Raw genomic sequence first — 23,795 nt, forward strand, 5'->3', positions numbered from 1 at the left:
TTTAAATGCATAATGAGTTTCTGATAGAAATAATACAGTCACTGAGATATCATTACTTTGTTACTTCTGAATTATTCTGACAGCGCTTGCTACTTTTCAGTATCATATTTAAGTCTCAAAATTCAGAAGATGCATGTAGTAGCACTGACCTCACCAGACTTAGCTACCTAATAATTTAGACTCTAGGTTCCCTTCAGAAACAACAGGGAGACACCTTCAGACAGAAGTTTATCTCACCATAAAACAGAGGCTGTTAATCATCTTTTAGAAGAGGCTCTGTTTCTGTTGACTAATGAAGGACCGTATTCAATTAGCTCAGACAAGACAATAGCATTTAGGTAATAAAGTCTTAGTTTATCATGTACAAGATTCATCTAATCTCACTTTACTACCTAAAGATTGGGTAGTATCCAACTTATCACACTAATACTTACAGCTAGGGGAGAGTGTCTAATAAAATGCTCATTCTGCTTCATGCCCTTTCACTTAATTGCAAACACTTCTGTGATTTTCTGTTAAAATAAATAAATGAATAAATAAATGGATTACATTAGATTAAAATCCAGTTGCAACCAAAACTATTCACAAAGCAAAAGAAAGCATTTGTTCCTAGTAACCAGGTAACGCCCAAAAAGCCGGGTAAGACAGATAGAGAAATCAGAAGAAAGACACAGAATACATTAGTGGTCCAGCTAGGAACAGAAGCCAAACTCCTGCCTCCCTTCCCAGGTGTCTATCAATACGACCACAGTGCAACCAGTACACAAAGGTGTCTTACAATCCTCTGAAGTAAACAATATGTGCAAGACACTATAAGAGATGTCTGTATTTAAATCTATAATGTTTGTTCATGTCTATTCTATGTTCATGTCTAAATCTGTTCATGTCTATATCTAAATCTATCTCTATGTCCATTTCTAGCTTTAGATCCTATCTGTACTTGTAACTGTATCTGCATCTCCCTATAGATATCATGCAGTTAAGCTTCAGAGTCCCTGCCAACAAGTGAACAGATAATGACAAAAGGTATTCAAGCTTGTTCAAGGTTTCATGGAATTTTTTCATAATTTTCATCATAATTTAAATCAAGGTTCAGTGAGTGCTGCAAGAGTGCCAAAGTCAGATATGAATCAGTAACATGTATAGCTTAAAAAAAATAAAATAAAATAAAATAAAAGCCAGAACAAGCCACTAGCACAGATAAATTTAAATAGGTATAAACTTCACAATTCAATTCAGGACAGAAATGTGTTTCTTAATTCTGTATTATTTCCTCAACTCTTTGCCTTCCAAATTTATCCCGTTTCTTTCTCTCCTTAAAAAAAATATGTATTCTCATCTGCTTCTGTCACCGATCCCATGCTTCCTCATCTTCCCCCATCTTTGTTTAGTACCCATCTTTTTGTTCCTATGTCTTCCCCTTACATTACACACATCCTACTTTATCTTGCTCTTATACAACTCCAGTCCATTGTTATTCCTGCTTCCTTGCTTATTGAAATGTTTCAAAAGAGGCATATAATTCTATCATTAAGAAAAGATAACAATAAAAAGTTAAAAAAATCCCATATATCCCAAAAAGTAGATTGTGGAACAGACATATCTGTGGTGGCACTGATAACTGACCACTTAGCTATCTTAAAAGCAGATTAGCTTTAAAAGTGTTTTTATCAGATTTCTCATCTGAAAGGAAAATAACCTATGCTGTCAATATCACTCTTTGTGTGAGAACTGTATGTAAAATACACACTTATCTGTATATTTTCTGATATATTTTCAGGCCCTATGCAGCTCTAAACTAAAAAGGAAATCCATGCTATCACCTTAGCTACAAGCACGCTACATACAAGAGTGCTTGCTACATCACTGAGGAAAAGAATTTGAAGTCCTATTTTCCCCCTCCATAATTTCATAATTGTGGTGTAGAAGACTCAGGAACAAAATAGAAGTGGAGAAGTGTTTATTTTTCCTGTAGTACCTGCGAATGACATTTGCACGTATCTGTCATTTCTACAAAATTTATCGTATGCATGAGTTACCTTCACTGAGCAGAGCTCTTCTTATCCCCCCTAATGAAGCCATACCTTAAGTTTCTTTATCCAAGTCCACTAATTGACTTGAAAACAAGAACTGAGAGCTTAAACTTTATGTTGTATTGGGAATCAATAGAATCATCAGGGTACACAGGTTGTTATCTGCAGCCCATTTGCTGACTGTCTGAGCCACTATACATTGCATTAATTGTTTCCCTTTCTAGGATCGATGTCTAGAACCACCAAAAAAAAAAAAAAAAAAAAAAAAAAAACGTTTACAAAAATGCATCAGATAGAAGTGAAGTCAGGTAACAACGCAGTACAATGATTTCTGGAAAGTCTGCCACTGCTAGCTTTACAGTATTCCACATTCAGTTATATCAAAAGCAGTAAGATATAAATCTATGTTGCAAAAGCCTTTTTTCATTAGAGTAGGTAAGCAGTCATTCATCAGTATCGTCAGTGTAGGTAGTTTAAACTCTGAAGACCCTCATGAACCTTCAAGAATAGATGTACTTCGAAAAAATTCCTTGCTATCTCAGAAAACTTTTGTAAAAAGACAGACTTAAAACCATTTTTTCAAGAATACTGAGAGAAGAAAGGTTATCACATGTTTAGACTTCTCTTGTGTTGTGAAAGGCACAGCTGCTTCTTGTGCAGCACTGACAGTCCTAGAAGGAGAGTTGATTATTCCTCTCTGTTGCAATTCTTAGACAAAGCTCTGATTCAGACAGCTCCCTACATGCTTTTTTGTCTGATATCCGTATCACCTGATGTCCTTCTAGCGTCTTTCTGCACCATAGACAGCATGAACTAAAGAACAGGAGATTTTTTTCATCTGTAACTGCAACTATGCTGCCCAAAATGTTTAGGCATGCTTGGCTGCAGGTGAACCTTCTGGCAAAGCAAACTACTGATGGATCCACAGAGCAGTGAAGCTGTTTCATGGCATGGTAGATCAAGCAATATTTTTTTTTTTCCCCAAAATTGACAAGAAAATGTTATTTCTGTAAATATTTAAGTTGGGCAATTTCAATAAAGCTTTCAATACTTAAAATATTGCCCTTGCTTGCCAAGACTGGGAAGGAGGTATACCTTTAATGTGCTTGCCCATCACCCTGGAAATTCATCCTCCAACTCTTACAGAAGCCACCACCAGCCCTTCCAAGTTCTTGGGAGCTCTACTCATATGTCCAGTACAACTCCTCTTTCTCTCCTTAAAGCTGAAGATCTTCACTCTGCCTTTATTTCAACATCATCATCTTTACTGATAACCCTGGCAAAATATTTACTTTTAGTATATATTAGTAATATTAGTAATATTAGTAATATTAGTAATATTAGTAATATTAGTAATATTAGTAATATTAGTAATATTAGTAATATTAGTAATATTAGTTTTGGGCTATTGTGGCTGCATGGGAACCTTACTCCCATTCTCTATTTTTGGCTGTATGTATATCTGAAGAGCAATCTTCAGCACTGTTTTCAACAGCAATGTGTTACTAGCTCATAAGTGCTAATTAGCCAACAGTTAATAGTATCTAATAGCTGATAATATATGAACAGCAGCGTATGGTGCATTCTAGCATTAGTCATACCATTCAGGAGGTTATAATGACTGGGGTGGAGGAGGGGTCCTGGCATACTATGGGGTTGTTACAGAATCTTTTGGTCATTGTAGAAGGCAGTAAGGTCTTCCCTGAGCCTCCTCTTGTCCAGACTGAACAATCCCAGTTCTCTCAGCCTCTCCCCATAAGATTTGTGCTCTAGACCCTTCACAGCTTCACTGACTTTCCCCGGACACACTCCAAAACCTCAATGTCTTTCTTGCAGTGGGGGGGGCCACCACGATATCTGCAGGAATTCTGTTTCCATGCACCTGTAAGCAGCATTTCCCTTCAGCTCAGGATTTCTATATGACGTCGTGGTTCCATATGCAAATAAGAAGGGAGGGAGAGCTCCTTGTCGATGCCAGGTAACGGGGCTGCGTTTCAGTGTTGACGGCACGCCAGGAGGAGGGTGCGGTGTTTGGTGTAAGCAGCATTTTGGGGTAGGAGGGGCTGAAGCAAAATATAACCAATTCCCAAATTCCCAAAATCCAAAAGGGGATTTTATAAGGACCTGGGTTGATCCAAGCGAGTCACCCCGCGTGTTTCAATTTCCAGCCGCATCCACGCGACAATACGAGCTACATCATTAGAAGAATTAGAAGAATTATATATAATTTATATATATATATTATTTATATTTATATTTATGTTTATTTATATTTATATTTATATTTATATTTATATTTATATTTATATTTATATTTATATTTATATTTATATTTATATTTATATATAAACCACTCATTTGCTAGCAGGGCACACAGCATCTAATTAGGTGTATGCATAGCATGGAAGAGAAGGTGGCAGGCAGCCCTTTATTCCAAAGCTGACACCTCCACTTTCTGACCCATTTTAGAACAGGCACTGTTTGGGTAAGAGCTCAGTCCACTGCCTCGCTACTCCCTACATGCTCCGGCCAACATACGGCCCCGCAGCACGCCCGAGACTCTCAGTGCGCATGCGCAGGGCTCTGTAGAGAGTAAAGACCTCCCCGCCGCCAGGGGGCGCCACCTCCTCCTCGTCTCCCTCCCTTCGGATTGTGGCGTCCCCCGGCGGCGTCACTCCCAGCATGCAGCGCGGCCCGCTCCTGCCCCTGCTACCGGGGGGAGAAGATGGCGGAGGGAGGCGCGGCGGATCTGGAGACTCAGCGCACGGATGTGGCGGCGCTGCTCAAAACCGCCCTCCGCAAGGGCGACACCTGGTGAGCCGGGGGGAGGGGGGGAGGCAGGGAGAGAAGGGGAACCCGGGCTGCGAGACTCGGGCGGCTCCCCCACCCCTGAGCGGGGCTTCGCTTGCCACAGGGACCGACCTCCTTCCCCTCGGCCCTGCTCGGTGCAGGGAAGCGGGGGAGGGGCGCGATGGCCGCCCCTCACAATGAGGGCTGCGACTGGAGCGGGGCCGGGGGAGGAGGGCTCTGCTCGGAAGCTTCCCTTCCACCAGCCGGGTTGCAGCGCCGGCTTCCATTGCGAGCCAGGGGTAGGCCTTACATCGAGACATCGGCTGCGAACGTGTTAATAATAGGCAACGAATCAACCCCCGGAGGTGCAAACAGGCTCTTATGATTCTCTCTTCCACGGCCGGCTTGTTTTCCTGGTCCGTAGAAAATATCTCTTAGTAGACAGTGCAGATTGGCAGCAGAACAAGCCACGGTTGGGAAGAATTAGGTTAAATAAACACCGTCGTTTTAGTGTGTGTTTTGGGGATTGGGCAGATGTAGGTGTAGTTGTTGGAAACTAGCTGGCATACTGTGTGGGGTGGTTGTTGTTTGTTGTTTTTTTTTAAGAGGACAGAAAAAAAAGAGGAACTGCCCCTCCTGCCACCACCCAACCTCTGCTTCTCTTCCCTTGTGAAGTTGTCACCCAAAGACAAAGGCTGAATCGTTAACTCGGTGAAAATTATGAACACACAAAAGTAGAGCTTCCCCACCTCGTTTCAGCTGTCATCACTTACTGTTCCAGTTCCATAAAAGACTATATTTAACAGTGTTGATACTGCAGCATGTGTCAGAAGCATACATTCTGATGCATTATTCAAATACTGCTGAGTGTACGTTCAGTTTTTGGCGTACGAACAGACTGCTCTTAAGCTGGAAAAGTATAAGCGACTAGAAAAAGGAAATCGATTCATATGGTACTGTTGAAAACGACTGGCACTAGTACAAGGGTGCTCAGGCTTGTAGTCTTCTAAGCTTTTTTTTTCTTCATATATGATTCTGTTGGGCACTTCCTGAGTACTAAAAAAAAATATCCCAAGCGGTTGATATTATTCAAAATGAAAGTAACTTTATGAGCAGTTTATGTAATGAGTAAATCAGGGCATGTACCGACTGAGCTGTCTTCTTTTTTTTTTTTCCTTACTAAGTGTAATATTTTAACATGGAAAAACCAGTTTAGTGAAATAAGCCTTTAGGTTTTCTCTGAAAATAAGTATATTTCACTGCGATTATGACACTAATATTAATCAAGCATTTTAAGGCTGAATAAGCTGTGGCAGAGCCCTGTTGACTGTGACTCTTAAATCTAAAAACAGATGTGTATATAGGTGTGTTGATAGGTTTAACGCTTAAAGCTGCGTGTTTAACTTCACAAATTAAGGACTGCGTGTAGTAATTCAGAGGTATTTTGATACTAGTTTTTTGGTCTTTTGGAGCAGTGAGGAAGCATGGTAGTTTACATGCTCTAAGTCATGACTCAGAATTGCAATTTCCATTCATTCACTCGGTAGTAAATTTTGGAGACAAATGTGAGTGATGATGTATCAGCTTGTTCTGTTTGAGTTTTCAAGTGCTGTATTTAAACACAGTGCTTTTAAAATGTCCAGCTTAGACAGAAAAACTGTTGTGAATGTAGAGCATAGAAAAAGCAAGTCGTTTATAAAGCTTTTGGGGTTTCCTCTTCAGGATAAAGGAAGAGTGGGGCAAAAAGAGGCAAATTGTGTCGTAGAGGGCAACAAACTTCCTAGTTCTAAGGGTTTATTGCAGAGAGAAAGAAATGAAACTGATGTACATGCAATATTTCAAAGTTAGAAAAGATTTTGTAGAATACACATGTTCAAATATTCCATGTGAGCAGTCAACTTAATAAGCTGTAAACTTTGCTACAGTGGATGTTTTTAAGGATAGCTGGGGCATAATATGGCTAAAAATATATTGCCACAGTGGATGGGCAGGAGTGGTGTCTGTCTTCTGCCTGTTCAGTGCTCAGGGATGGGATGCTGGGCTGGTTTGTTCACGTTACCTTTCCTGCATACAATTAATAAGTGTTTAAATTAGGTGAACCTGCAGGTTTTCCATCTTCCAATTTTTCTTATTTTTCTTAAAAGATGTATTAACATTAAATTTAAGTTTTTCCAATGAAGAAAATCCTTAGTTTATTAGATGCTTTAAATAATTATAATTGCTTTTGTTCATGAATTCAGCACTAAAAGCCACACTCTTATTCCAAAGAACTCAAATTACCTGTAATTCTCTCTTCATGCAGTATTTCCCAAAGAACGCACAGTTTCAGTGTTTCAAAGAGCTCTGGTTTTGTTCTGAAAGAAAAGAAATGCACAATTCATCTCGTATCTCACGGTCTTAGAATCTGATCTGATTGTTTCTCAGCGTTTTGAAATTCTACCACAGAATCACAGAATTGTAGGGGTTGGAAGGGACCTCTAGAGATCATCGAGTCCAACCCCCCTGCCAAAGCAGGCTCCCTACACCATGTCACACAGGTAGGCATCCAGGCGGGTCTGTAATATCTCCAGAGAAGGAGACTCCACCACCTCCCTGGGCAGCCTGTTCCAGTGCTCCATCACCCTCACCGTAAAGAAGTTCTTCCGCACATTCTTGTGGAACTTCCTATGCTGTAGTTTCATCCCATTACCCCTAGTCCTATCCCCACACACTACTGAAAAGAGACCAGCCTCACCACTATGGCTCCCACACCTCAGGTATTTATAAACCTGGATCAAGTCCCCTCTCAGCCTTCTTTTTTCAAGGCTAAACAGACCCAGTTCCCTAAGTCTCTCCTCACAGGGGAGATGCTCCAGGCCCTTCACCATCTTAGTGGCCCTCCGCTGGACTCTTTCCAAGAGATCCCTGTCTTTTTTGTACTGAGGAGCCCAGAACTGGACACAGTATTCCAGATGAGGCCTCACCAGGGCAGAGTAGAGGGGGAGGATCACCTCCTTCGACCACTGAGAAGTGAGAAGAGTTTTTAGTATCCGTGCAGATTTTAACCTCTCAGTCAATAACACTGATTGCTACGACTGCAGACAAATGTGAACTCAGTGTCCTCCTATATCCGCTCTCAGAAAGCGCAGAACTGTTGGTATACATCCATTTTATGCTTTTTTTTTTTAACCATTGAATAATTTGCATGACCAACTGGTCTTAATGTTGTCATTTAATGCCTTTGGAGCTGCAGTGGTATTCTTGAGAACCTTGCCAAGTATTTCTGTTTTTACTGTGTCACCGGGATACAGTTTTCAGCACTGAAAGTTACTGGTACTGCCATAGTTTAAGAGTTGATAAAGACTCTGCCAGTTGTTTGTGGCTTTTTAAGTGAATTTTCTGCCTCCTACTGAGAAACAGTATCTCGCCTTAACCTTTAAGACCACTTTCAGCCCTGTTTTTCCTGCAGTTTCTGTTATGCTGTGGCTATCTTAGTCAGCAGTGTTGCCTCAGTTACTTAAATAAGACATTACAAATGCTTTCATATTCTTCACTTTCATACCTCTTATGCACATTAGCCCTCTGTGGTCCAAGCTTGAGAGGCCACAGGTGTCACCTGCCAACAAGTGGTTCACTTCATAATGGGTAACAGTGACTAATAGTGACTAACAGCACAATCAGTTCCACCAAATTTCCTCTTTTCCCCCAGAATTTCCCCTCTGTGCTTCTTTAATGTATTTCTCACTGTGTTAATTTCTGAGCAGATAAGAATGTAAATGATATTGCCAAAAGCAGTAATTTGGAAAATAATTAGGTTGTTAGATTTGGATAAATAAGGATCACAAGTTTATTTGGTGTCCAGGGGAACAAATGTAACCCTTAGATGTTTACCTAGGGAATACTGTGTAGCAGTACAAAGAAATACAGTAGCATAGAACCTCATGCCCTCCTGTTTTGGCTTGACATGCCACAAAAGGTGTTCATTTGGAATGGGCTCAACAATCTCAAATTTTATTTGAGGAGGAGAAACCTTTACATTGCAGAAGAGAACTTAAGAGCCTTCATCTCTTTTGATAGTTGAGTGCTGTGCTGACATACGCACAGAGAAGACATCTAGTATAAGAGGTTTGAGGCTAGCACATAAAGACTGGGATTTCCAGCATTGCTAGCCAACAGATTGTGGTAGTATTCTTCACCCTTTGTTTAGAATGAGATAAATGGGGATTATGAGGACAGGCTGAGGGAGTTGGGCTTGTTCAGCCTGGAGAAGAGAAGGTTGCGGGGTGACCTCATTGCAGCCTTTCAATACCTGAAGGGAACTTACTCCCAGGAGGGGAGTAAACTCTTCGAAAGGGCTGATAATAGCAGGACACGGGGAAATGGTTTTAAGTTAAAAGAGGGAAGATTTAGGTTGGATGTTAGGGGGAAGTTCTTCACTAGGAGAGTGGTTAGGCCCTGGAACAGGCTGCCCAGGGAGGTTGTGGATGCCCCGTCCTTGGAGGTGTTCAGGACCAGGTTGGATGGGGCCCTGGGCAACCTGATCTAGTAAAGGTGTATGTTTGGTGGCCCTGCCAGGCAGGGGGTTGGAACTACATGATCCTTGAGGTCCCTTCCAACCCGGGTCATTCTGTGATTCTGTGAAATGCATGACCTGTTTGTGATTTTTAAACTTGGAAATTATTTGTGTGCTTCCAGACGTGTCTTTGATACACATTGCTCCTGAAATTCTAATGATTCCAGGGGTTGTACTGCTGTTATTGAACAACATACATTTCTGGAAAGGTGAAGGAAATACAGTCCAGTAGAATCGCAGGGAGAAGTATTGGCTGTTTGTCATTTTTAAGGCTCATAACCACTGAAGAGAATAGATAAAATTTTAAGTTGGGTAAAATCCTCAGTTAATGATGTGAAAAGTTCAGTCTTCAAGGATTTCCCCTCCAGAAGTGTGTTTAAAGGATTTCCCATCAAAAAATAAAATAAAATAAAAATAAAAAGTAACCATTTAAAAATGGAATATGGTAAAAACTCATTAGTCTTGATGAGCAGGAGTATATGACTCTACTTGAAAACCCTGAAGTGCCCATCACTGAAGATAACCTGGATATTGAAATGCTTATCTATAATAGCCCTTTGTAGCAGTGTTATCCATGTTTGATAATCCATTATTGTGCTATACATGATTAGAATGTAGATTGGACATTAAGGAGGATTTGCTTGATTTCAGTGACATTGTGGTGAGGTGTAATTGACCTACATACCTCAGTAACATTTGGAATGATATCTTCAACTTACCAGAAACAAGTATGGTGGTGAACAAGGAGCGCTATCTCATTGTACAAAGGCTGGAAGTGCCATTTGGGTTCTTAAGCCTCATTTTAAGTTGCTGAGGTTTTTTTACTTAAAGATCTTACAGCTGAAGTTTTATGTTAATTTTTTTTTCACTGTATGAAGAAGGATGCAGCATTTAAATGGAGATATACAGAGTGTTCTAAGTTCTCTTGGCAGGCTACTTGCAGTTGAAATAAGTAGGTGCAGATCTCTTCTGTTAGTTGATGGGGCAGAGTTAAAGTGGAAGGTTTGTTTGGGTCGGGCTTCAAAATTGGAAGTCAAACGTTGATTTAGGAGTTAATATACTTTTTTGTTGAGAAATCTTTAGTTAAATGGAGAATATATGAATGTATTTGAAGTGCTTGTTTGCGTAATGTTCACAGGCAACTTAAAATTAACACAAAAATACAGTCCATTTGTTATGGTTTACATAGAGTTTTGCATCAGCACTTAGTATATATGAAGTTCTGCTTAGGCTATTGCAGCGTTTTATGGGAACAGCATAGGGGTGCTGTAGTGGGAATTGGACTGGTATGATCTAATTAGTTGGTGTGGAAGTATCTTGGTGCACTGACTTCTACAAAGCTTTCATTTCTAAAGAGACTTAAGATTTCTTAAAATTGGGAACTAAATGATATTTCTTTTTCTTTTTTTTAAAATTTTTTTGTGGTTTAACTTTTTGAATAAAACTATGGTTGAATGTTTTTATAATAAATTAGGGTAGTTGCACTATTTAATCTTCAAGTGCTTATGAAATTCTGAAAGAGATTTACATTTTGAAATAATCTGTTAATCACACGTAGCTCATCAAGCAGTTTTGGCCGGCCTAACATCTAGTCCAACTGTCCTCCTTTTACCGTACCTACAGAAAACCCCTAAACCATATCTCCTAGCTTCCTATCCAGACACCTCTTGAACACTGCCAGGGATGATGACTCCACAATCCCAACTCCCTGAGCCTCTCCTCATAAGACTTGTGCTCCAGACCCCTCACCAGTTTGGTTGCCCTTCTCTGGACACGTTCCAGGGCCTTCATGTCTTGTAGTGAGGAGCCCAAAACTGAACACAGTACTCAAGATGCTGCCTCACCAGAGCTCAGTACATAGGGATGATGACCTCCCTGCTTCTGCTGGCCACACTATTTCTTATACAGGCCAGGATGCCATTGGCCCTCTTGGCCACATGGGCACAGTGTCAGCTCATGTTCAGCCAAGCATCAACCAACACCCCCAGGTCTCTTTCCTCTTCACAGTCATCCAGCCACTCTGCCCCTCAAGTAGAAACACAGGTACGAACTTATTCTTACCTTTATTATTTTCAGAGTTGGAATGGTGCAAGAATAAAAATGGGATGCTGTGCCTTTAAGCAGGAGTCCTAATTTGCTTTCAGCAACACAGTTCCACTTTAGATGAAGCAATACTGAAGATATACTCATGCACAGTGAGGGTGGAAAAAAAACCCCCGCCATCTCTTGGGACAATTTGCACAGTTTTGCTGTTGAAATGTAATAGTTTGTGTTCATAAGGTCCAGGTGTCCTAGCAGTATGTGGTGCTGAAATGAGCGTGTCTCTCTAAGTATCTCTATTGCACATTAAAGTTAACTGTTTTGATTTTGAAACCTTCAAATTTACCAGTTAGCGTAAATAAATTTACATCGAATATTGTTTAATTCCTTCAGTATATAACTGAGTGATGCATTCAGAATGCTTCTGACAAAAGTGGTAAATGCTGAGATCATATTGTTCAAACATTTTTCTGTCAACCCAGGTGCTGAGGTAAGCAGTGAATCCGGTCATACTTCTCTGATCTGTTGCCATTGCTGAAATGCACCACCCACCACCTCACTGTGCTCACATCCACTCCCGTCCATATTGTCCAGCAAGCACTGATGAATGTCGATAGGTGCTATTTTTTCTGCATGGAGGAATTTGGTGCCACACCTTTGAGTCATACACACTTCCATGGCAGACACTATTGTGTCAGTGTGCCCCTCTGCTGCCATCTGTCACACAGCAACTGCATGTACTGGTATATTAGTGGGAAGGTTCAGCCTCTAATGCTATACCAACAACATCCACCTCTGACAGCAGGGGCCAACGTATTAAAATAGGAAGCATTACTTTTGGAGCAACCCTTGTACAAGTGTTATATTTGAATTGGCTATACAGGACTTAGAGAAGTATTTCTTACTTTTATAGCTGTACTGAGAAATGGTGCAGAAGGTGTTGAGTACTATATATATACTTTGTAGATGCTGCTGTAGGTGCAGTAGTTGATGAGAATACAAGCAGGAATCAGACAAAGGCCTGTCATAGACATCAGCAGTCCTATGTAAATACAGGAAATAATCATTATTTAGTTTCATGGTAACTGACCCAAAGAACAACAACACCTACAGCGTTTTCTTAGTGGTAGGCTGTAGGTGCTAGATGAGGATGAAATAATTGTCCAAACTTCTCTTAGATATAGATTTAGTCTCTTTAGCATCTTCAACTAAAGCAAGTTTAAAATAGTTGTCTTTCACTTTTTCATGTTGGTTTATGTTATTTTTAAACAAATATTGTGTTGTGGTGTTTTTTTTATTCCTAGTAATAGGAATCAAGTAAAAGATGACATTTTATGTATTATCTAATGAATAGTTGTAGGTCATAAGTAACTTACGCCTTGAAAACAACCTGAGTGTAGGAAAAGAGGAAGAGGAAGGTAGGTTGAAATGTTTAATATTATGCTTTGTGGCTGTCAGCACTTGTCAAAAGGTCATTCAAATAAAAAAAAAAAAAAAAAAAATTAAAGAGAAATTGTACCTGAATAAGAAGGTGGGATTGGAAAATAGCTTCTGTATGGGATGAGCTCGGTATCACCATCAGGTGTCACTGCTTTTTGAGGGAAATAGTGGCTTGCAGTGTAAGGCAGTATCAAGGGACACTGTAATTATATTTTACTCCTCTCTAAGATCAGTAAACTCATAGGAGCCTGAACTAAGTCTAAAGACAAGTGAATGTTGCCTTTTAGTCCTTTGTGGGCATGGCACTGAATCTGTGAGGTATGAAAACCTGTTGTGCATTGAAGGGAGAGGGAACTTTTCACCAAAACATGCTGTGCCCCACTTGTCACTGGGTGGTTTTTCTGTCATGGTCTGACCAAATTCCAGTTTTTCTGATTACTCATGTCTGCAGATGTGATGTGCATCTTGATTATAGCAGCTTCTTAGTGTTCTGCAAGAGTGCGAGTTATATCAGTATCTGTATCAGTGTGTCCAACTGTATCAGTGTTTCCAGTATTATTGAGGTAGTTTCAGAATCTAACTTAATATTTCAGTGTAATTCTGAGTAAATCATATATGCATGTTTGTCTTACTGTTAGACAAAGTTTTGGGGCTATTTCAGTTTTTATGTTTCTGTTTTCAACTTCTTGGCTCGAGGTGACTTTAACATAATAAAACTTGTTTATGTTGTTTTAATCTAGCATGGTTAGGTGACTGATTTATTTGGCATGCCTGTAAATATCAAACATCTGCTGGTTTAAAGTTAACCTTGGGGTCAGATTGTGTTGGCTTTAAAGGTTTGCCCCTCAAACCAGCTTATCTAGAAATCTGTCTCAGCCAGTTTTCTCCATCAGTCTCTACCAAAAGTCCTCCAGGGGCATTTAATCTCAGGATAGGTTGGTCAGCTTCTTCATTACCTTGACTGTGAGCTAAATTTCTTTCCTTAGTGAAATCTGGATTCCATCAGGGATAAGTAACAAATGCTACTTTAGAAAATGGTTTTATACAGGGAATATTCCATTGCCTTGAGCTTTGCTGGGTTGTGCTGGGACAGCTTTCTCAATCAGGTGCAAAGTTCAGGGGGACTCCCTTAAGGTTGTGTTGGTGTGGAGCTCTTTCCTGTATTAGGTGATAGTGTCAAAAGTGAAACATTGTACCGAGCCTAGCATGCAGATATTTTGTATCTCTGTTCTACTCATGCATGTTACACTATTTTTGTATCTGGGGCGGTACATATTCAGTGAAGTATATCTAGTCTCAAGTGCATGCTACAAGTTTTTAGTAGGTTTCCCTCTAAAGGCTGCTGACGTTCATTTGAGAAATAAGGTTTTAGCAGATAAGGCATTTTTAAGAGGAAAAGAGATACCTCAAGTAAACAAACTACAAGTCTTCTGTTGGTAAATACTTTCATTTTCTGATGGTTCTTGCATCATGGACATTATGACATGGATGAACAGATAAACAAAGTTGCAACATTTATTAAGGTTTGCCTTGTTTTGCATAGATGAATCAGCAGTTTGTCTTGATCTTGGCAACAGTGCTGTATTGAATATGTTCTTAGGATCAGAATATATAGTCTAATTTTATGATTTTTTTACTCTCTTCCTTAGTGGTAAGAAGTGGTTTTTATTAATGTACTGTGTGTGTTTTAGCAGATCGATCCCCTAAGCTGCATGACTTATAATTGCTATTTTTTAGTATAATCTTTAACATGATAAACCCATCTTGAGTAAAGATGAGGGAGTTGTATTGAATTTGAACACAAATTTCCATTTTTCTTTATCTTATTGGCAATATAATATTTCATCTGATGAGTTCTTACAAAGGTGGAGGATTGCTGTGTTCCATACTAAATCAAAGCAGCTCCTTTTATCCAAGTCAAAATGCCACTGAAGTAAAAGTAACCAATGCTGAGTAAAATGCCTAAGATTTACATAGAACTTGTATGTACATATGTATGTGCAGTAAGGAACTGTGAGAACTCACAACTGCAGCGTCTGTTAGCATTCTGAGAATCTGTTCCCATATGTGTAATTCCTTGTTTTACATTTCTTCTAAGACCTGTTCTGTGCAGTGCATATGTTGTCTCACAGCTGTGCCTAGCTGGAATACTGAATTTGCTCTTGAAAATATCTGTCTGAGAATAAACTCATTACTTGTTTAAATTAAGAAGTCTTAACAATGCTGGTAGATCCTGTGTTGATGAAAGGCTGTTGTCTCTAAATAGAAATTAAATTAATTACAAGACTTCTTATGTAAGTATCCTACTTGCCTTTGTTCATGAAGGATGTTAAGAATTGAATGTTGCAATAGTGAATCAGACAGCACTTTCTAACCTATGATTTGTGATCCGTGAATAGTTCACTAGGTTCTGGTAAGGCATCTACTGAGCCATATCAAATATATATTAAGTTCAATCCAAGTCTCAGTATTAGGATATGATATGGTATGCAAGCAGTCTTGAGAACTGGCAGTGGACTGTGTGCATTTCACCCAGGAGGATCATTTTGGTGGGATTTTTCCATTTAAAAATTACTACACAAGGTTAGCTATATACCACTTCGTACTACAAGCTGTATTAACTGAAGTGTTAAGCTTTGCCCTCGAGTGCACACAAATTACTTGATCTTCTCTTCTTTAATCTTTTCATCGCTCTTCAGTAGAAGTATCTTGCAAGAAACACATGAAGCCAATTATTTGTCTGAAGTTACTAAGTTCTACTTGTGCTTTATAAATATTAATTTATTTTTAACAGTTGTAGAATCTAGTCTTGAGTTGTATTTTGCACCTGTTATGTTACTCATGGCATCTTTGTTTATACGTCCAAAATACACTAACCAAACCAAGTACTACTCATTGTGAATCCAAGGAAGGAAGAAAGAAAGGAGATGCAAAGTAAACTGAGTAGCTTTTATATTCTTGGCATTCATGCATTCTTCACTGTAATTTTCTGCCTAGTACTGGTGGACAGACTTTGTTCAGATAAGCTCAGATTTCAAGTGATATTTTTAAAGATTTGTTTGTCATGTAGTGGTTTTCTTTTCAGGCAAAAAGCTTGTCTGTTGTTTAGCTCTTATCACACTTACATTCTTGCATGATTTACAGATAGCCTTTCAACTGTTTATGCCAGAGATATTCATCTCTTATCTATGCATGTAAATACAAGTTCGCAGATTGTAATAGAAGTGATAAAAGTTCTTGAGCTTTTGTGTTAGGAAACAGAAATGTTTTCAGTTAGGAGCTCTGTAAAGAGGCACTGCAGAGGAAAAACTGGTCAGTAGTGAAATTAATTAATTGGATGTGAAAAAATAAAAGTAGATGAAGCGTTGAGTTGGTAAATGTTTAAAGTCTACAACAGTGAATCCCTACCTGACTTGCATGTATCCCGAAGTCAAAATTTCTGTTGCTGTTATCAGCATGATCATTTAGTGCAAAGCATTTGGAATAGTAATGCAGTTCTACAGGAACCATGGCCAGCCTGTTGTTTTAATCAATGCTAATGTGATAATTTCGTTTCTCTGTAAAATTATAGCTTTCATTTCTTAAGATTCATCATTTCATTCCAATTTAGATCAAGAAGGTAGAGGTCGCAGAATGGGGAAGGGGACAAGGCTGGTGGGTTTGGTAGGAGAATGGGTGCTTGAGGGTGACTGCGTTCCGACCACACTTGTGGCTATTGTTGAATGGTTCTGGACAACCATGGGCAAAGGAGGATAAAGGTGGGAATGTTGTTGGCCTTTGGCATCTCCTTAAGACTGAAAACCTGCATAAAGCAAAAGGTGAAGGCGTGTAATTAAAATCAGTATCCTTTTCTCCACTTATTAAATAAAAAGGACTCAAATATTAAAAGAATCTTCTAAAAGGAACTGGGATTTGTATAGACAGAGTGAAAGAACTGGGTTTTTGCTAATGTGGAAAGAACTGCTGCTGGTTGTACTTAGAGTCAGACAAATGGCAGTGATTCAGTAGTATTAACATAAGCTTTTTCCTTTACCCTCAGTCTATGAGGACAGTTATCTTTAATATCTAAATTCAACTATATGTATACTCTGTAGAGTGAAATCATTCTATTTAACATTATCGTACCAATTCAGTCTTTCATGGTAGGGTCTATTTTTCTCTTCCAGAGAAAAGAAGGTAATACTAATTTGATTGCAGTGGATAGTTTGGTTAAAAAATACTTGTCTGCAAGACCTCCGATTTTCTTTTTGCAATTTTCAAGCAAACTATCTTAGTGTGTTTTCCTAAATTTTCGTATTCGTGTGATCTTTTAATTAAATTTGGTAAGCTAAATTGCTTCATGCAAGCTTCTGTCCACTCTATTTTCTTTTCCCTTCTCATTTCTCATAATAGATAAATGCCTTGTGCATGAATTTCATAGAGAATCTTATGGAGAATAAACTTTAAGAGCCTTCTGAGCCTTCTCTTATGAGTCCATACCTCCAAAAAATTATTGTAATCCTTGTACAAAGCTGTATCTGATGATATCTGTTCATGGCTATTGATTTTAAGAAAAATATGTACTTATATCTGTATATGTCTTGTGTATGACTGAACACTCTCTGAGAAAAAAAGTTCCTTCTTATGTCCAGCCTAAACCTCATCTGATACAACTCATGGCCATTTCCTTGGGTCCCTGTTTGTTGCCTGGCAGAAGAGACCAAGCCCCTCCTCATCACAAGCTCCCTTCAGGAAGTTGTAAATTACAATGAGGTCTCCCCTGAGTCTCCTCTTCTCCAGGCTAAACAATTCCAGCTCCCTGAGCCGATCCTCGTAAGACTTGTGCTCCAGATCCCTCACAAGTTTCATTGCCCTTCTCTGGACACGTTCCAAGGCTTCGACATCTTTCTTGTAGTGAGGAGCCCAAAACTGAACACAGTACTCAAGATGCAGCCTCACCAGAGCTGAGTACAGAGGGATGATTACCTCCCTGCTTCTGCTAGTCACACTGTTTCTTATACAGGCCTGGATGCCATTGGCCTTCTTGGCCACCTGGGCACACTGTTGGCTCATGTTCAGCCGAGCATCAACCAACACCCCCAGGTCCCCTTCTTCCAGCCACTCAGCCCCAAGCCTATAGCGCTGCATGGGGTTATTGTGGCCAAAGTGCAGGACCAGGCACTTGGCCTTGTTGAACCTCATCCCATTAACCTCAGCCCAGCGATTCAGCTTATCCAGATCCCTCTGGAGGGCCTCCTTACCATCAGGCAGGTCAACCCCACCTCCCACCTTGGGAGGTCCATAATGGGATTTTAAGATTTTTGTGTTTTGAAATTTCTTTGCTTTCATGTGATATTTAAACAACAAACACCCTTTTTTATTGTTTTATTTTAATATGCTAATACAAAATTTTGAATTATGTGTGGATAGTCACATCATATGCCTGTTCTCAAAAATTTGTCTGTTTTGGTATTCGAAACTGATTCTTATTTAATTTTGCAAGTTTGAGGATAGATACTGAGTTAGATACTGCTGCAGTGATCATTAAATCTGGTATGGCATTACTGGGACCTGAAAGGATAAGTTCAGCAGAGGTCCTAGCATAGAAAGGCAAAGCTTTACTTTCCTACTTTTATGTGCTGCAAAATGAGATTTTCTGTACATGGAGAATCATAGAATTGACAGGCACGTTGACTCCCCCCTTCCATGGGCAGGGATACATTCTCTAGACTACATTGCTCAAAGCCCCATCCAAGCTGGTCTTGAATACCTTTAGGGATGGGGTATCTGCACTTCTCTGGGCAGTTCAACCCATTCCAGTGCCTCACCATCCTTGTAGAGAAATGTCTAATCTAAATCTAAAGTATTTTAATTTTAAACCACTACTTCTTGTCCTACCACTACTCCCTGCAAGTACTGAAAGGCTGCAGGAAGGTCTCCCTAGAACCTTCTCTTCTACAGGCTGAAGAACTCCAGCTCCCTCAACCTTTCTTCATAACAGAGGTGCTCCAGCCTTATGAATATCCAGCCTTCTGGACGTCCTCATGGCTTCCCTCTGGGCTCACTGCAGCAGCTCCTTGTCCTTCTTGGGCTGAACACCATGGAGCTGGATATGATACTCCAAATGGGACCTCACAAAGGCAGAGCAGAGGCAGAAAATCCCCTCCCCAGCCCTGCTGCCCATTTCTGTTTTGATGCAGCCCAAGATTCAGTTGGCCTTTGGGGCTGCTGGCTCATGTCAAGCTTTTCATCCACTAGAACACTCAAGTCTTCTCAGCAGGGCTGCTTAATCCACTCATCACCCAGCCTATGTTTTTGGAAGCTGACTGTTTTGTTAGCCAGTCGTAATTGCTTTAGTGAATGGCATAAACAACTGAACACAGTCAAGCAATCAAAGCGTTCTAACAGAATGATTTTGATTCTTGAATTGTGACATTTGTGGAACTGTAACTCAGATTTGTACTACATAAATTTTACCTTTCTTCAGCATTTGTAACATTTAAATCTACGTATTGGTTTTGTACAAGACTACATCTTTCTTTTTACATATTCAGTGTAGCTTAGCTTTGTATTACTTTGTTTCCTTTTGCATTCTAAATATATTGTACGCAAAACATGTCAAGGGAATTCTGCTACAAAACTGAAGCAACCAGTGCTGGGCTCAGCTCCTTTAGGGTTATATTCAGTATTGCAAAATCATGATGAAAAGTATCTCGTGCTGGAGCAGGACTTCAGCCATGCTGATTCATGACCAGATTGATGGTATGCAGTGTGTACAAAACAGCCCATTAGGTCACAGTCTGTTTCTGAACTTGGTAAGAGTAGAAAGGGACATTACTGCAACAAAATAAAGTTCTTTTCATATATATATACACACACACACATATATCCCTAGTATTTAAAACTAAGCTTTTTCTTTTTTAAACTTGTTTTATTGGGTGTTGTTTTTTTTTTTTTAAGTTGTGGTTCAAAAAACAGTTTAAGGCTTTTGTTGGACTACCTTGCTAAGGGTTTAAAATTAGAGAAAGAAGTCATGCTTTGCAAGTAGGAGGAGGAAGCCATGTGCTGGACAGCTTCAGAAGGGGTAGCAAATCACAGTCAGGATGACATCTGAACAGCAGTAACAGGCTGTGTTGGGAGAACAGAAACAAGACTGGCTGCAAAATGGTGGAGGTACCTGCTGCAGTGTGTGGCTGGCATTGAGAGACTAAGGGAGAAATTTGGTTCTTAACCATGTTCTTGTAGTGTTAGTCTTGTGTCTGTGGCAGCTGAGACACATCTTTCCCTCAGCTATTTATATTGTTTTTGCATATGGTAGTTACAAACTAGGGCCGTGGTTCCTAATTATTCCTAATGCTAGGAATCATTTGTTCACAGACTTATTACTATTACATCAATAGTGTTTTGCATCAAGACTGTTTACTGTGTGAGTTAGGATGCTGTTGTCACAGGTGTTGTAAAGTTGCCTTTGAGGCCTTGATGTTTGACAATTTAGAGGGAATGTAGAGGAAGCAAGTGTCCAAAAGCCTGTGGTGATCTCACATACAGATCTCTTAATGCCTTCTCCCTCTTACTTTCCAAAGGACTTCTCTCTATAAACTCACGTGCTTAAGGAGTACCTTTAGTAGAAACTGGAACCTGGGACTTCCTGAGAAGTGAATCTGACAAGCTGAGTACAAAGGATTGCTCTTTGAAGTAGTAAATTGTCCATTGCCTAAGGTTCACCAGTGGTGCTGTTGGAGGCTGTCTTTAGGATTGATCTGTATGTGTAAGGAAAAAAACTTCTCTTAGTTCTTCAAGTCAAGACTTAGTTTAGGTTTGATAATTCTTATTGTAACTACAAATTTAAGGTTCTGTTAATGTATTTTTTTAAACCTTTACAATAACATATGTACCTACTCAAACAATGTTTTTGTTTGTAACCAACGTCTTTCATCACAAGACCTGTGGGTGTTGATGTTTTATTGCTGGGTTCTTCCACGGTACTTGTAACTCCAGCAAGATGAATGCTTAATAAAGCTGTGTGTATTAGCAGAATGAAACTTGAATCACCAGGAAGAGTTTTGAAATATCTTGAAACTTCAGTGGGATATTATTTATGTGCTACAAATAGGAGCCTAGTAGTCTAATACTGGACTTCTCTGGAACAAAGAGTGAGATTACCTATGATCTTCAGTTTGTTGTAGCCTTTTATCCCGCTATCTGTGTTATGATATGTTATTAGCAGAGGAGTTGGTATAAAGAACAAATGAGAAGTTGGGTACTTCTAGAAAAAGGAAATAACAGAAGTGAGTCATCAGGAAAACAGGATCTCTGAACAAATTTGGTATCTTAAATTTTGGATGAAAAGATGGAAGATGTAGGTATCACTGGACTGGCAATAGTTTAACTGGGGAAGAAAATACTGAGAAGCTGGGTTTATAGACATTCCTTAAATGGAAGTGTGAAGCTGCTAGTTATATGTAGCAGGAACATGTAGTACTGCTATAAAAGCAGTACAGTTCCTGTATGTGTTGATGTTGACTAAAAGGAAGAAAACACTTAGACACTCAGGTTCTTGACAGGACATCAGAGTTCTAGAGTTTTTGAGTGTGTATGTGAATGTTATAAATAAAACTACAGCAGAAAAAATACTGCTCTGAGGTTTCTCTCTCATTTGTTAAAAGGCTCATTTCAAAGGTATAGTTTGAATCTATTGAGTTCACAAACAAAACAGGAATTAAACCTGATGATTTTGCATGCTAACTAGGAAAATGTCTTTGAAAGTTGCCATTCTTCAACGTCTGGTATGCTCTATTGACAGTCTATCAAAACTGTATTTGTCTGCCATCATTACTGGGATTGTTCACAGTTAAAGTTTTTGTTGGTAGAAAATGCTGATAATGGTTAGCAGTCCAAGTTCAAAAACATTTTTCATTTTTCAGAGGCTGATAGGTACAAGTGCATTAATAAGAGTGAATTGGTGACAGAGTGAGTAGTAAGCATACAGATGACAGCTCTGACCTCTTAATTTCCCTTTTTAATACCTGAAGTGACTAAGTGAAAGATATAAAGGTGCAGGAGTCACAGAAACATCCGTGAGGTGCTGCTGGAATTGTCTCTCTAAAATCAAAATATACGTCGTAACTTATTTTCTCAGTTTCATTAGGATACTATAACTGTGCTTTTGGACTTGCCAATAATGAAATAATTTGTCTTTCTCCATTTAAGGTATCTAGTGGATAGTCGCTGGTTCAAACAGTGGAAAAAATACGTTGGTTTTGACAGCTGGGACAAATATCAAATGGGAGATCAGAATGTCTACCCTGGTCCTATTGATAATTCTGGACTTCTCAAAGGTAACTGCTTTTAACTGTATAGTAAGCAAATCATACTCAGTGTAAATTTGTCACGGATTGTTCATCTTGTGTAGTTGATAGTATAAATGGAGTTCATTGTCATTTATGAGGGCCTGTTGTTTTCTGACAGTGACAAAGAATTGAAACAGCTTTCTCTAATGATTTACATTTGAGAAACAAAATTACTGTAACACCTTTGCAGTGATGAATAACTAATAATGTACAAACTCATATGATATTATGATAGCTTAGAAGTATCTTGGGGGATGAAATTTGGTCAAGTTGACAAAGAGCCAGCCTTAGTTAACCAAGATTATTCTAGCTTAAATTGGATGGGGTTACAGAACGTTCTTAAGTTGAAATCTGAAATTTCTATTTTTGTAATGATTCTGGAACAATGCAGAAAAATGTACGATTTAGTGACAATATAAAGTATTCTGAAATGATAGAGGATATTTTCTCAGTGCTTCATAGTCTTCTAAATATGGTTAAACTCTGTGTTTTAATTACCAAGTTCTGGCTGACTTTTGCTGTACTGTATTCGGATTTGTAGACACAGCTCTCAAAATACTTTCCCAGATATTTTTAAAAAAATAATAATCCTTAGGTTAAATTTCAGATTTAATGTTCAGTATTAAAATAGCAATAAAGCTATAATTACTTTTACATAACATGCAAAATCTAGTGGATACAAAATCTAACATAATTGGTCTTCATCTCTGTAGGCAGAGAAAGTATAGTAGTACTGTGTAATTTATGTATAGCAATGCAGATGTTTTTATAGTTTTATGGGGGTTTATGATGAATTATGACTTCATTCTAAACTTTGCAACTGTAATTTTCTTTTTAGTATTTCAAATGCTATCTTACATATGATTGCCTTTTTTATGGCTTGTATTATCAAATGCACTGAGTGCACATTTCTGACAGTAGTGTCAGCACCTTTGAGAAGATGCCGTATTGTCATACATGTCTATACGCTCTCTTCCATCCACAAACTTTACTCCACAGGAATGACATTTTGTTTTCTAAGGTGTGAAGATGTAGATCTTCTGTACATTCTTGTCATAGATCTTGTGGTGAGGCAGGCATGTTCAGATGACATTCTCAGTTGTAATCAGATACAGCAACATCCTTTTTATCCTCAGAGAGGCAGCAACAGCTTATTCTTTCTTCTGTGTCAACCACGTTAGAAAAAAGGATAATTTCTGGATACACAACAGCACGGTGATGGATTATTGGTAATTTTCTTAATCTATACATGTGTTCAGATGGTTTAAATTTTCTGTTAATAGGAAGTCCATGTTAGGGTTAGCCATGTAAATCCAAAATTGTGTTAGCCATTTTGATAAAAATTCGTGAAAATCATTTTTCTCAGTATCGTTTTGATACTGCTCACGCCCTTTTCAAAATAAGCTCAGTGTTGGGATTTATGAACTTCACTGTTCGGTTATTGTATGGATCTAAAGCAGTGGCTCTGCATTGGCAGCAGAACAACAGTTATTATTTCTAGCATTTGCCAACTAAAGCAGCAAATGGGAAGTAAATATTGGATTTATTGATATTGCAACATAGAAATATATTTTTGTGTAACCTGATTTCAATAGATTAAGCAGTATCAGA

The 23,795-nt window shown here is 39.0% G+C and overlaps 1 protein-coding gene across 4 annotated transcripts in view; it reads left to right on the forward strand.

The window, feature by feature from the left end:
* The first annotated feature begins 4,729 nt into the window (after positions 1-4,729).
* Positions 4,730-23,795, forward strand: part of USP15 (ubiquitin specific peptidase 15) — a 65,148-nt gene continuing 46,082 nt past the window's right edge. For all 4 annotated transcript variants that reach the window (XR_001553444.3, XM_015855303.3, XM_085536632.1 and 1 more), the window contains exons 1-2: positions 4,730-4,847; positions 22,045-22,172. Coding sequence is in view for 3 of the 4 variants with exons in the window: in XM_015855303.3 (XP_015710789.2) it covers positions 4,759-4,847; positions 22,045-22,172 (217 nt within the window). In the remaining variant the exon portion in view is untranslated. The remainder of the gene's footprint in view (positions 4,848-22,044; positions 22,173-23,795) is intronic.

This window comes from Coturnix japonica, chromosome 1, assembly GCF_054131305.1.
Source record: "Coturnix japonica strain WE chromosome 1, WE-NBRP24, whole genome shotgun sequence".
Lineage (NCBI taxonomy): Eukaryota > Metazoa > Chordata > Aves > Galliformes > Phasianidae > Coturnix > Coturnix japonica.